The sequence below is a fragment of the Cupressus sempervirens genome, chromosome 7 (genome assembly GCF_028749045.1).
Source record: "Cupressus sempervirens isolate cs-2001-9-10 chromosome 7, ASM2874904v1, whole genome shotgun sequence".
Lineage (NCBI taxonomy): Eukaryota > Viridiplantae > Streptophyta > Pinopsida > Cupressales > Cupressaceae > Cupressus > Cupressus sempervirens.
This window is the reverse complement of record NC_143124.1, coordinates 723,946,053-723,961,024: the sequence shown is the minus strand read 5'-3', so window position 1 is coordinate 723,961,024 and position 14,972 is coordinate 723,946,053. Positions and strand designations below refer to the sequence as shown.

The following is a 14,972-nucleotide window of genomic DNA, read 5'->3' as shown; positions in this document are numbered from 1 at the left end:
GAACATCCTGGGTTGCATTTCTATCCTGCATGTTTACCGAGTTTCTTAGTTTCTGTTGAGTTGCAATGTCTTGCATTTTTGACTTCTCTATGTTTGTTGAGTTTGCAGCTGCTACCAAGTTATCCTTTGGTTGTCAAGCCAAAGCATTGTCAAGCTCCTTTGGTTGTCAAGCTCCTTTGGTTTTCGAGTGTTGTTGAGTTTTTTGAGTTGCAACATTATGTTTGGTCCTTTGTTGACCAATTTGCCTATGTGTGGTTTCTTGTTGGAGCCAACCTCTGCATCTAGTTTGGTATTTAATATTTTTCATGAGCCAACTTGTAGCTTGTTTTAGCATTTATTATAAGGGTTTATTGTGTTTTATTTGCAACAAGTTGACTTGTGGTCATGCATGTATTTAAAGGGGTCTTAGGTAGAGTCTTAGGGTATAGAAGTTAGATCACTGAAGGTAGGAAGAGAAGAAGTAAGGATATGTGAATTTTATCTTCATTTGTTCAAATTTTGAGTTGTATTGTTGGCCATAACCGAGAAGGCCTTACAACCGGGCATGTATATGTTATTTTGATCAATCTATTAAGGCATTTTGTTCCTCTATCTCCCGAGCTTGTTGTTATTTGGTGTGTGTTTTCCATTGTTTTTACTCTTGCAAGCGGTTTGGATAGTTGGGTGTGCCTTTGGCCCTGGTTATATCTTCCCTCCTTGCATTACTTCTCCATGAAGAGAAAAGATCATCTCCAAGACTTAGAGAGAGTATTGAGGAGATGTTGGGAGCATGGGATTTTTCTCAACTCAAAGAAACCCATTTTCTACATTATTGAGAGGAAAAATGGCTTTGGCATGTAGTGTCACAAGAAGGAATTTAGATTGATCTCAAAAGGGTTAAAGCCATACAACAATTAAGCCTATTGTTTAGCAAAATTGGGGTCAAATCCTTCCTCGGCCAAGTAAATTTTCTATGGAGATGTGTCCTTTCTTTTTATGAGATCACAAAGCATATAGTGGACATGGTGAAGGTTAGTCAAAATTTCCAATGGAATGACTTTGGTAAACAAGCGTTTGGAAATATTAAAGGTTTCATTGCACAAGCCCTGATCCTAGTTCATACCAACTATACCAAGGAATTCATTATCTATTGTTATGCATTAGAACATACCTTATTGGTGATACTCATGCAAGAGAATAGAGAGGGGTTACGAGCATCAATTTCCCTCATGAGAATTCCCCTCAAGAACCACATGATCGAGTATTTATAGATAGAAAAACATGTTTATGATGTCATTGAAGCCTTAAAAAAACTTTATATTTTACATTTTGCACTCCCATGTCATGGTGTATGTACCTAAGGAACAAGTTAAGAGTATCCTCACATAACAGGATTTAGGATGAAATGTTTGAGAGGCATGCGTGGAAAAAGTGCAAGAATGCAACATCAATGTCAAGGCCACTAAAATAGTTTGAGGGAACAGTTTGTGCAAAGAAAACATTGAGAACCAAATAGTGGAACAAGAAGATGAGAACATGCCAAGAGTATTAATGGTAAGCCTCTAGGACCCGCGATTCTCTAATATAACATACTTCCTCACATACAAGGAATGTCAAGAAGGCCTCACTCCTAAATAGAAGAGGGACCTCAAGATGAAAGAATCAAATTACGTAATTTGGGAAGGTAGACTTTACAACATGAGAGATTGCTTCAAACCTTTTACGATGAAGCATGCATAAGTTATTTTTCCTCTACTATTGCAAACTTCAAGATACTAAGGTAATGTTACTACTAGTTAGGAATGTTTAAAGGTGCTTGAAGCATCATCCTAAATTAGTTATAAGATACATGTGCCCTAAACTTAAGTTTGGGACTTTAAGAAGGCATTCTTTCTTATTAGATCTGATTTAATAATGGATTCAGTTTCCACCCTTATTGGAGAACTTCATATTATGTATTGATCCTCCATTACTGAGGATTCTATTTATCTACATTACAATACAACTTTATTGATATTACACTACATATTTCCTTTAGAAGAGAGGAAGTGGTCTTTTTAATTAGTCTTCCTAACAAATAGTCATTCTTGTCCATCTTGCAATCATAATCAAGATAGAAAAACCAAAATCTTCAAGAGTGTCATTGATTAGTTAGACATTGTTAACTAGTGAAATAGAAGTGCTCAATAAGATGTTGAAAATAAGAGGACAAAGGGGGTTGGAGAGGCTGATAGAATCAAGCACCGTCACACTAGAACCGTAATCCTATATTTGGCGATTAATAAAAATGGGTGGAAATTGATTTTTAAAAATTATTCATTTTCCAAACGAGTGCTCGATTTTTAATAAACGCATGCCCATTTTTTGCATAAATCAAACATTCATTTCGCTTTAGATGTGCAAAGAAAAATAGATACCTATATTTAAAATGGACACCTATATTTTAAATGGTCACCTAATTTATATTTTTTGGATCAGACTACCAAAGGAAAAAGGGCCCCCCTTTTTTTACAAAATGGGTGCCTTTTTTAAACAATAATGGACTCCCATTTCGAGTGACCAACTTTTCTAAACTGTGGGCTTTCACACAAAATTTAGACCAAACTTTGTGCTTTCACCCTAAACCCAAACCCTAGTCATATCTATAGTAATGATATACACTCTAAACCTAACCATAATCCTAAATGTAAACCAACCTTGACCCTAAACCTAAAAAATCCCTAACACTAATTATAGAACTAACAGGATGTAAACTCTTACCCTAAATATAATTGTAACCCTAAAACTTAGTCTTAACCCCAACCCTAATTATAACCTATATATTAAACCATGATCCTAAAAAAGATCATAGCCCAAACCTTATACCCAACCCTAACCCTCAATGTTGCATAAACATAAACTCTTATCCTAATCTTTACCCTAAAACCTAGCCTTGTTGAAAACCCTAACCTGACTTACAACCCTGATATAGACTTTAAATCTAACCATAACCATAATCCTAAACCATGATCCTAGTCCTAGATCCTAATACAAATAATAACACTAACTATGATGTAAGTCCTAACCTAAAAATAGTACTTACTATAATTCTAATCTTAAACCCTAACACTAAATTGAATGCTATCAAAACCTTAACTCTAATGATGCTGGCCATATATAAACCCTAACTTTAACAATAATCATAATCCTAACTCAATACAAATTGTAGCCCAAAGTATAATCCTAACACTAAGCTTAATGAAAATCCTAGTCCTAACCATAACACTAACCATGATGTAAACCTTAACCCTACTAGTAACCTCATCCTAATAAAATCCTTAAGTATAACCATAATACTAACCACAATGTAAATAAAAAATCTAACCATAATTGTAATGCTAACCCTAATTCTAATCCTAAACCCTAATCGTAATAAAAATGATAAGTGTATTTAAAACCCTAACCATAACCATGTTACTAACCATGATTTAAACCCTAACACTAAACATACTTCTAATTGTAACCCTAGCTTAAGCCTAACCCTAACCTAATGCAAACTCTAACGTTAATCATAATACTAATCATGAGGTAAACTCATATTCTAACCATGATCCTTGGCCTAATCATAAAACCTTGTCATAATGAAAATGATAGCCCTAACCATAATACTAAGCATGATGTAAACCCTAACTCTAATAATAGTCTTAATATAATCCAATTATATATTAATTTATTTAATTTCTTCCATGTTGTGATGTGGCTACTACTAGCTTAATATATTGTATAAGATATATTACATACACTAAGAAATGTTCTTTTATAGGCACTTATTTGAATTTTATGTGAACTCTTGATTTAAAAATACGTTCCTTGAAAAAGATCTCTTACAGTCTCTATATATATATATAATCTTACAAATTAATTAATAATCAAAATATATTCAATTAATTATCAATTAATTGTCATATGTAGTAATCCACCCTCTTTTCCCAATTTTTCTCCTATTAAATAATAAAAGTATATATATTCTACCATATATACTTTTCAACCCTGAGGTATTACTCTTTAAAACAAAAATTCTCACCGAAGACAAGATTTTAAGAAGTTAGGATAGAGATGTTAAAAAAATTCTTTGATAGAGATATAAAACAAAGAATTGAGTGATAATGTAGTTTTGCTTCCATGTGAAAGGAGATAATATTGGCTAATAATAAGATAATGACAATTTATATTGTGCACTTGTCAATGTTATAGTTCATACCGATATCTAGTCTTCTTACTATCACACATTTCATATTCATAGGTAACTACCAAATTGGAATATGTTACCATTAGAATTCCTTAATAGTTTTATATTTTTTAATGTGTGCCCCACTAAAGCGTATATTTTGGAAATGACAATATTATTTTATGATTGAGTTTTATTTTTTCTTATTATTAATATGTTCTTATAAATTTATAGGACAAGCTTTTGTATTACCATGTCTTCGCTATATATAAATTGGATATCTGTATAGTTTATGAATGTGTAAATATTTTGGTAGAAGTATATATTTGATAGTTGATTGATTTTTTTATTAATTAGTGAACAAATAATATTATAATTTTGTAAAAGTCAAATATTTTCATGTATGAAGTGAAAAAAGTTTAAGGAAATTATAGGTCTTGTTTTAGATGTATAATTGAATACCTAATCTCTTTGTTTGAGATACTAATGCCCCACATGAACGTGTCATAATAAAAATGAATTAAAATCCGAAGAATGAGATTTCTCCATATTTGTCCTACATATTTAAGCTTGATTATTTTATTTTTAGTATTATTATTATATTCATTCAAAATGTTCGTATGATTTTGCATGCCTTGACGTGAACTCATTTTATTTTTATTATTTGAAAAAGTCGTAATTGACATGGATGAAAAGTAATATGCAGCCAGCAAAATGGAATCTGTTAGAATTGATAATCGACGGTTAGTTAAATTATTTTAAAGTATATTTTCCCTTTATAAAAAGATGTTTTAAGTCGTACGCCATGACCTTTTCACCTTTCCAAATCAAGATTTATTGGAAAATGACAATAATATCTTTTTATTATATATACGGCCTTCTTTCTAATTCATTTATGTGCATTGATGGCTGCTTTGCCTAGTTTTTAATGGATTAATGCATTATTCTTATCATTAAGTATATAGGAAGTAGATTATTGCAATTTAGACCGTTGGAATTTAATTACTTTATTATAAGTTTGGTATAATTGAGTAGTTTATTGAGTAGTACTAATATGACATTTACTATTATTGTCAAGATAATATTATATTTTATATATTAATATTAAGATAGTAAATTAATGCTTTTGATTAAGTAAAATTGGTTTTTTATAGAGGTGTCTGAAACCTATCAGTTAACAACAAAATATGACTAATAGTATAGTGCTAGCTACAAAGCAACATAAAACAACAGGCCAAACTAGGGCTCCAAAACTAAACATAATAAAAAAAACAGCCACAAAGAGGAACAAGTAGACAAAAACCACCAAAAGCCAAGGGACAGACAAAAAACCAGGAGCACCAATCAGGGCACCATATCTTTGACTAGCTTCGCAGTCTTGAGCTCCAGCTCTCCCATGGCCTTTATCGTGACAGTCTTCAAATGGAAATCATCCGAAGACCTCTCCTTTTCCCTCTTCCTCTTGTTTGATCTCCTTCTTATGCTTGGGGTCTCATCCTACAGGTAGTCTTCTTCATATGCGACCCTGATTTCCTCTTTGTCCTATTCCTCCTTCCCCCTATTGCTTTCCCCTAACATCGAGTGCAACTGAATTACATTATCATTTAATCCTTTGATGAGGCTCTGGTTAGCAAAGCTATGGAGAGAGCTCTCCATCCTTTGCACTCTTTTTTCTATCTTAGTAACCTTCGCATCCAACTTGCTTATTCTAATGGTCCCAACCCCCCCTTCCTTCCTTTCCTACCCCTACATCCTGATCTTTATCTCTTCTATTTCATATAAAATCCACTTAATAGACTGGAAATTGTCCACCATATTGTTGTGGGCGTTGTTTAGGAGGTTCATCCTCATTTCCCTCACATTATTGCTTAGAATCACCAAAGTCGAGCCAGTGAGTTCCTCCAATTGAATTCTACCATCCCTTCCCTCCAATACCTCCAGATGGATATGTTTCTCACCAAACCGAATTTTCTAGTGTTTGTTTCAAAGTTCCTCCATGCAATTTTCCTGCTCTTTCCACCAAGAGTACAACTAGTTTTTTCCAAACCATATTCCTCTTTACTCTCCTCCTGAGCTTCAAGATTGGTCTCGTTTCCCTTACCATGTGCCTTCTCTGCTTCCTTATCTCCACCCCTCCTCCTTTTGGTCAAGTTGTCATCATTTCTGCTTTCTTGTGCCTTACACGTACCCACCTCTTTCACATTACCCTCCTCATTTCCACCCCCTCTTCCTCTTCATTGTAATCCTCCATTGAATTGACCTCAAGCTTAATATTCCTTCCCTCCGGTCCTTTCTCGGTCTTCTTCTTTTTCCTATCCATGTCCTTCATAATTTTTGCCACCTCCTCTTCGCCATCCTAATGCAGACCTGAACTATCCTCCATATCAGAAGGAATGTAAGAGCTTTTTGTATCCTCTGAGGACTCTGTCTTATGAGCTACAGCTCTTCCATGGGTTTGAGCCTTAAAGTGCTCATAAATAAGTAACAACAGACCCTCACGAAAGGTCGGGTTGGATAATAAATTAATGTTATTATATTATTATTAATTAATTAATGATATATAATTTTAAAATTATTATAAAGAAAATTGAGGAAATACAGTAGTTTAAATTTTTCAAATTATATTCTATATTACAATTCTTTAGAATATATAACATCTAAACAATGTTGCAAGGTTATTTGGCTTTGCAAACTCTACTATATTATAGTTAGAGGCAATTGTGTGGTTAACATTCTAGAAAAATTGCATATGGATGGTGATAGAGTTTGGGTGAAGCTGAATAAAATTGAGGACAACATTCACACCAACCCTAGGGTAACTATGGTTGTCAATGAAGGTGGCATAGTCATGTTCATCGTGGGTATGACAAGGTTTGATGAAAGCATCTTCCTTCAATTTGTGAATAGTTGGGATGAAAGGAAAGTGATCGTGGGTGACATTACATTTGAAGTTAATAAGGAGGATATAGCCTAGGCTATAGGATTACCCGTGGAAGGGCGAGAATGGAAAAAGACTAGTAGAGTCACTAATGAGGTGAGCTTAAATTGGATCTTTCATAAGGAGGGAGGATTGGTTAAACTATGAAGAGGGTTCAATAGGGAGGAACTCCCAAAGACATGTGATTAAGTGTGAACTGTCATTAGGAAATACTTTACTCTAGAAGGGCATTTTGGTGTTTTTATTATTACTATTACTTTCCTTTTCTTAATAACTTATGCCACCACGATCTAATCTCCATTATGTTTTATCTGCTCCATTCTCTTGAATATATAATTAAGGATCTTAGGTAGTGTAGGAACCAAGGCAAGAAATTCACCATTCTTTTCCAAGGCCTTATGCTCCATTTGTATAACTTCCACCGTGCCATGTGTCCACCTAAAATCATTTATGTCCAGGGTGCCCCTTCCTCCCCAAACCCACCCCTGGGTACCACTATTGGCCATCATGAGAAAAAGATTACCTTAAAAAGGCCTAAAACCCCTCACTAGTCTCCTCGTGATTTACCTTTGTTTGCGTCCTCTCGGGAACTAATAAAAAGAATAAAAAGGTACCTTTGGGGCCGTCAAAATCTAAGACATCTAAGAAATCTGCAACTGAGCCCAAAATCCATATAGTGGATTTTGAAACTAGGGCTAGTAAAACCCCCTACCATTCTAATAGGATCAAAGTTATTCTGGAGGAAAAGGATTTAACTAACTCAAAGCATAGTGATAAGTCTATGATTGGTAAAGATACCACCAATAATAGCACCAGCTCTAGACATGTCCTTGCAAGCATAAAAATAGAAACCTTGAACCTCACCACTAACATGTACGTAGAGGATAGAAAAAACACTTTTGTAACTGCTACCTTGCCGCCTCATACCCTAGATGGAAGCAAACAAATTTCTATTAGTGGTAAGATTGTTGATGATGTTGGTTATAAAAGTGGTGATATTGGTAGTTGTGGGGGTTGTGCTACCAATGAGGAGGAAATTAGGAAAATTAAAAAGGAGTTAGATATTATAGGCAAAAACTTCTTCAGGATGACCAATTTTGCACTGAAGGTCATCCACTCTTCGACTACCACTATGTGCCTTTGCAACAGGACAAAGAGAACAATGAGGGCCTTGGTGAAGATGTCACCAAGGAGATGTTTAGGTTCCTCATAGACAATTGGACACAACTGATATTGTCAAAGTTGAAGGTGAACAAGAAGAACAATTTGATGCAAATTCTCTTTTCTCGGCAGGGCTTTATGTGGCATGGTCTTCCAGGATTTGAGACATAATTTAATTTTAGTGTTTGTTCTCTTTTCTTTAATAAACTTTCATGGATCCTCGGACATCTTTTTTTTATGGTTTGTCCCTTTGTGGCACTATATACAATTTATTAACTACTCTTTAGATTGGTTTCTCTATGACTGACCTTATGGCTTTAGGATTATGCTTATTACTCTTAAGACTTATGTTGATGATTTTTTATGCTCTCATCATGTTTTATTGCATGGTTATAGATGTGATGGGGTTGGATGCGACAACATTATTTTTGTTTTCCTCTAACTCTTGGGATTCATTTTTTATATTAAGGGAGGGGACATGTTGATAATCTATTGCATTGTGTTGTTAATGGTTTGTTTTTATTTCTTGTTTTCTATGTGTAGTAAATGTTAATTAGTGGCCTTGCCACTCCTACTTGTAATTTTTAAGGGTCACCCCCCTCGTTTTGGTTGCTTTAAAATAAAAAATATCTAACAAATATAATATTTAGATTATGTGATTTCTAATATGCTATAAAATAAGTATCATATTATATTATTATATTTGAATTCTTAATAATTTAACACATTTGCAGTATGATATATTATTAGATTATTTCTAATATTTGACATGTCAAATTTAAATTAAACGTTAAAAGTTCATGGATATAGTAATATTGCCCAAGCAAAATACTAAGAAAAACTTAAAATGTTTTGATAAGAGTTCTCAATAAGTCATGTAGGTATAATTTTGTTATAATTTAGTTGAATATGTTTAAAATAAAATTGTATTCATAAGTTTTCGATTGATCATAAAAGTAGTGATTGTATCTTTTATAACAAGGACACATAGCGTCTAGTTCCTTTCGTTGTATAATTAGAATATAGTCAAAATGTTAGGTAAATAGTGAGTTGAAAGCTTGATCTAGTCTTTTATAATGGACTCAAATTTAAAATATGTTGAGTTGTTTTAGGTTAGGAAGAGAAAACAATAATTGTGGTAGGGATCGAAATAAACATATTTAATTTCTTTAATTTATACTTAGCTGGCATTTATAAATTCATAAACCTGAGTTTCATACAATTGTAAAGAAATTAGACATGAACAAGTCAAAAATCACAATAATATCTAAGACTTCAACTCAAGACTTTTTAACCAGACATAGTCAGAGAAGATCAAGAAAAAAATTCAAGATAAACATTTACAAAATTAAAAAAATCCTACAAAGAAGCTACTTGCACCATAATCTAGCGATAGATAATTTGTTTACTGCACAAAGAAAACAAACCTACCCTTGAGAGTTGAGGGAATTAAGCGTACTCTTTAAGTTTTTAATTTAGTTTTTACAAGTCGCTTCTTTTAGCTGCATTCATGATATTCCTATAAGCTCTCTATTCAAGCCCAAATATAATTCCCTTCTTCCTGACATCAAGCACAAATAGTCCTGAAATGCATCTTACAAACACAATTCCGTACTCATTTCTTGCAAATTACTCAAAGAATAGTGCATCAGGGGCAATAGAAACAAGGAGAAAGATAAATGCAAAGAATTGAAAATTAGCAGTTTACCAAAGAGCCATAGAAAATCCATAGCTGCCACTGCAAACCTCCTTCCAAGGCTCTTATGCAGTGGAATGAGGAAAAAATTGCTACTATTGTCACTACTAATTACTGGTACTCTCCCCTCTTGTACCTTCTTCCTTTCCAAGCATTGCCAGAATAAGATTTATAACAAAAATTCAAAGAATCAAACAAGCCACGGGCAATTCACCACCCTTAAAACCTCAAGAAAACCCTAACAAACTTCAAACTAAAAATGATAATGTCATAATTAATATGCAGCCAAATGAAGAATGATTTATGAAAAAAACTTTCTCACTCTTATTTGCGAACAAGTAATATACATTGTATGCTATTGAATGCAAAGACTCGTGTCTTGAATGTTCCAGAATTCTGTTATTAAATTAAATCCTTAGTTGCATTTATTGAGGAGAGATTTTTCCTGAAGAATGCATTAATTATGCACACTAACTATTGGCCTCCGTAGGGAAAAAAATCCCACAAAATCAACTGTAAACAGTAGCACTGATGTAACCTAGTAGATCACTTGTTGAAAAAAGAATATTTTGTTCAAAATATTGTTTGGAAAAAGTATCTGACACAGTGACTGTTCATTTTATCTACTAGTCAGGAAAAAGAAAAAGGATTTTGGAAAAAGATTTTTAAATTGAAAAAAGTTAGAAACATTACTGAAATGTACATGTTGCTGAAAATTCTGAATTGCTATTGGATAGCTGAAAATAAAAATAAAATAAAAATAGCATGCAACGGTTGCTATAGTATCCTGCCTATCGGTAAGAACTAATAATAGATAGATAGGGGGAAAATTGTGTACTTTAAATCTTTTTATTAAATTTTTTTTTCTTAAATGTAGATTATAGAAAATGACTTGATTATTTAAGTGTATTAACTAAGCTAAGAAAATGTGTCACTTTCTTATCTTCAAAACCCCCTTGATTTTTGCTTTGTAGTCTCTTCACCTTTGACATGATTACACTTATTATTTTTGTCCCCTAAACAAGATTAATAATGTGCCCTTGTCAGTCAAAATTCACAAGCATGCTTAAGGTGTTTAATCTCAACTAATTTTTAATCCACTTAAATTATTATAAGGAGAAATGCCCTTTGGCATAAATGGTGGTCGTTGATTAGTTGTAGGCATCCAATGCATGTATAAGAGGGTTGATATAAGTTAATTTTTACAATAATAAACAAAACCTCTCACTTGAATCTTAATAGATGTTCTTATGTTTGAAGTGATGTACCTGAATCAATGGGATAATCAACAATAAGATGTTTCGTATGAACCAATAATTAGATTGAATGATGATAAGAGCATATAGGCTTACTAAGTTTATGAAATGTGACAAGACCGTTTGAAATGTTCTTAACCTCAAATAACTTAATGCTATGGGACTTGTGCAAATTTCTATTTAAAGAAAGTAAATTTTTTTAAGAGAATATTATCTATATACTATACAACACAATTATACTCTCCTCTCAATTCCAAATAAATTTAAAAATAAATAAACAAAAATAATTTGAATTTAAAACAATTATCATATTAGAAAATTATTTAGACAAATTTAAAGATACTTTTAAAATGCTCTCCTAACCAAACTCAACTTAAGTATAAAACACAATTTTTACCTTATCATTTATATGACCTTAGACTATATTAAATATGCAAAAACTTCTTAGAGAAAAATATAATGATAATAAAAAGCTCAAACAATCATTTATTATAACTAACCATTCTATAACAAACCAAACTGAATTCTCTCTCATCCACAATTTCTCCCTTTTTTATAAACTTGATTAAGATGCCCTTCTTATTTAAAGCAGGTGTGAGATGTGATTGAGGGAACATGTGGCCTTAGCTCGGGTTACCCTTAAGATTTGTTTCTCATTCTATAAACCTAACTCTTGTGTCGCGTCGCTTTCTAAGGTCATTATCCCTAAAAAGAGAAAAAGCGACTGGCAGTCAGAAAGTGAAAGAGAGATTTATGGGCACAACGTGAAAACGCTGTACAAGAAGAATACAAAAAATAGTTTTTCGCCATTCCATTTGTTCCCACCAACATCAGCGGAATGTTTTGATGTTAATGGCGGGACCCCGCGCAGCTGATTTTGATTATAAATACATCTATTAACTCTGCAATTTGAAGCATCACTAGTACCTGAATTACCCAACCTGTCCGTGTGGCAGAGGCATGGAGCTCTGTTTGGAAACTGGATTTGATATTTATGATCTCATTCTCTACCCATCAATGGGACTCGACCTCGTGACCTGCAACGATTTCATGATTTGTGAGCCGGAAGACATTTTCCCTCAATTCAATGACATGTCTGGGGGAAACAGTTTCTCCTTTCGCGGAACCGACGTAAGCGACATTACTTCTTGTTCTACAGAGGCTTCTCAGAAACAGTGCTTCTTCAATTCTGAGGATGAGAAGAATTTCATGAATTTTGCCTTGGATTTTGAAGATTCAGTGCTTGCAGAGCCTGTGGAATTATATCAAGTTCCTCAAATAATTCTTCCCTGGCAAATTCTTGATGAAGCGGAGAGCAGCAGATTTACAGTGGAAAATCTGTTAAAAGCCTGGGCTGAGGCTTTGGAAAGGGAGGAGTCGGAATTGTTGAAAGTCATTAGCAATCGTCTTAAACGGAGGGTTTCGATTACCGGAAATCACATGGAGAGAGCTGCGTACTACTTTGTCAACAGTCTGAGTCCTCCGGAAGCGCCGGAAAGTGCAGGACACAGGCTAATGGAGGAGATTTGTAAAGAGGCCTCCGCAACGGCGTTTCAGGCGCTTTATGAGCTCTTCCCTTACGCGAGGTTCGCTCATTTTACGGCGAATCAGAGCATCCTGGAGTGCTTTGCCTCGAGCAATGCAAGGAAACTTCATATCGTTGATTTTGATGTAAGGGAGGGTTTGCAGTGGCCGCCATTAATGGAGGCTCTGGCCGCTCAGAGTGGGAGAAGATCGTTGCAGATGCTTCGCATAACGGCTATGAAACGGGAAGAAGACGCTGGCGTTGGATTTATAGCGGCGAAAGCTACCGCACGCAGGCTTTCCGTTGCCGCTGCGGCTCTCGGAATTCCCTTTATGTACGAAGAAATCAGATTACAAGATCTCCGGCAGCGTCTCCTGTGGCAGGAGCCTGATTTTTGCCTGGCATTTAACATGATGCTCGATCTACCACATATGCCCTGCCATCGAAGCGAAGAGGAAGCGCTCAAGTTTCTGTCACTCGCACGCGGTTTGCCCTTCCCGCCGGCGATTCTGACGTCAGCATCACCGGCTATCCATGACGGCCACATCAGTGACACGGTGGACTACTTCTGCGCCATGCTGGAATCTCTGGAAGTCGGGCTGCCCGGCGAGGGCTTGGCCATGGCCACGCGTGTGATGGAGCACATCTTCATTGCTCCGAAGATCCGTGCTAGGGTTTCGGCTTTGCAGTGCAAAGGATTAATGGAGGAGAAGCTATGGCAACTTCCGAATGAGTGCGGATTCAGCGGCGCAGGCGTTGAAGCGAGTGAAGAGAAGATGTGGCAGGCTTGGGAAGTAGTGGGATTGAACAGAGGATCCCAGAATTACACATTAGAAAATCACAAGAATGAAGTTATTTTGAAATGGCGAAATACGCCTCTGGTTTCCTCTTCTGCCTGGAGATATTTTGTGTAATATATGCTATTGGTGATGGAACGGATCGGTTCCAGGGTTTTTAGTGTTTGCCGGCGATTTGATCGCAGTTTGAAACTCCTTCATTGATCCTTACTGAATCACTTGTGTCGAACTTTGATAGGGTTTGTAAGAGTAGCCGTCCGGAACCTTGAACCGAGCTGGAGTTTGTGGGAGGAACCTTGCCGAGTTTTGATACCGAAACCATGAACGAGCACTTGTAAATGTCTGTTACAAGATTTCCACAATTTTCCCTTGTAAATTATTGTAACGCAATTGATTTATTCAAATTTCTTGTTATATTCGCCGAGCAGTTGTTTTTCACAGAGCCGTTGCATTCCCAAAGAACACAATTTTCAATTTCTCAGGTTTTGTTGTAGTAAGTAAATGAACTGCCTATAAATATTTACAATTAGGAGACTGAATTCGATACAAAAAAAAATTTCTCAAAATTCTAGTATCCATACTCTCCCTCTCTCCCTTCCTCTCTTTCTCACTCTGTATTCTTACCATTGTTTATACCCTCACTTTTATTTTTTTAAAAACTCTTTCCCTCTTTCCCCTATGTGAGTTTCTCTTCATTTCTTATTGGGATGTGCATTTTTAAACATTAAAGTTCTAAGAATGCCAAAAGATAATAGGCCTAGATCTAGAACTTTTTGGATCATCTCTATTTTTCTCTCTAAGAAACTTTTAGAATTAAAACTTTTTGATGATTTCATAGATTTATTTATACCATTATGCATCTTCTCTCTTATAGAGCTTAGGTCTAAGGCTTCTCTACAATAGAAGTTTAACCTCATTATATACATTTAGTATTCAATGACACAAAATCTAGCAAATTCTTATAATAACTAGAATGATAATATCATCATTTTCTAATTATAATATCAAAAGTCTTGAGGGATTAATTTCTATCCCTAGATTAATTTTCATCTCTCTAGATAAGATTAGTGGCTGCAAATTTGACTCAAGTCACTTTCATGGTTACAAATGAGTTCTAAAATTTTAAAATTGAACCTCAAAATGAAAATCATTGACTCCATCTTACCAATCACAATGAATTGATTTAGTACACATTTGTGTTTACTTGTCTATTGAGTTATTGTATTTCAAGACATTCATTCACTCGTGATCATGATAATATGTGTAAACGGACATTTAAGTCAACAAGCTTTAAGGATAATCAATTTTGCATTATCCAATTATGACATCATTGTATGTCATCTCCATAAATTCTCCTAACAACAAAGTCTCCAACATCTACATAACCTTCAACTTCTCGTACTTGAATACCCC

At 34.6% G+C, this 14,972-nt stretch overlaps 1 protein-coding gene across 1 annotated transcript; it reads left to right on the top strand.

The window, feature by feature from the left end:
• The first annotated feature begins 12,197 nt into the window (after positions 1-12,197).
• Positions 12,198-13,676, top strand: LOC149549279 (protein NODULATION SIGNALING PATHWAY 2-like). Its single transcript, XM_089794298.1, has one exon. It carries the CDS (start codon positions 12,198-12,200, stop codon positions 13,674-13,676), a length of 1,479 nt encoding a protein of 492 aa, XP_089650424.1.
• The last annotated feature ends 1,296 nt before the right edge of the window (positions 13,677-14,972 follow it).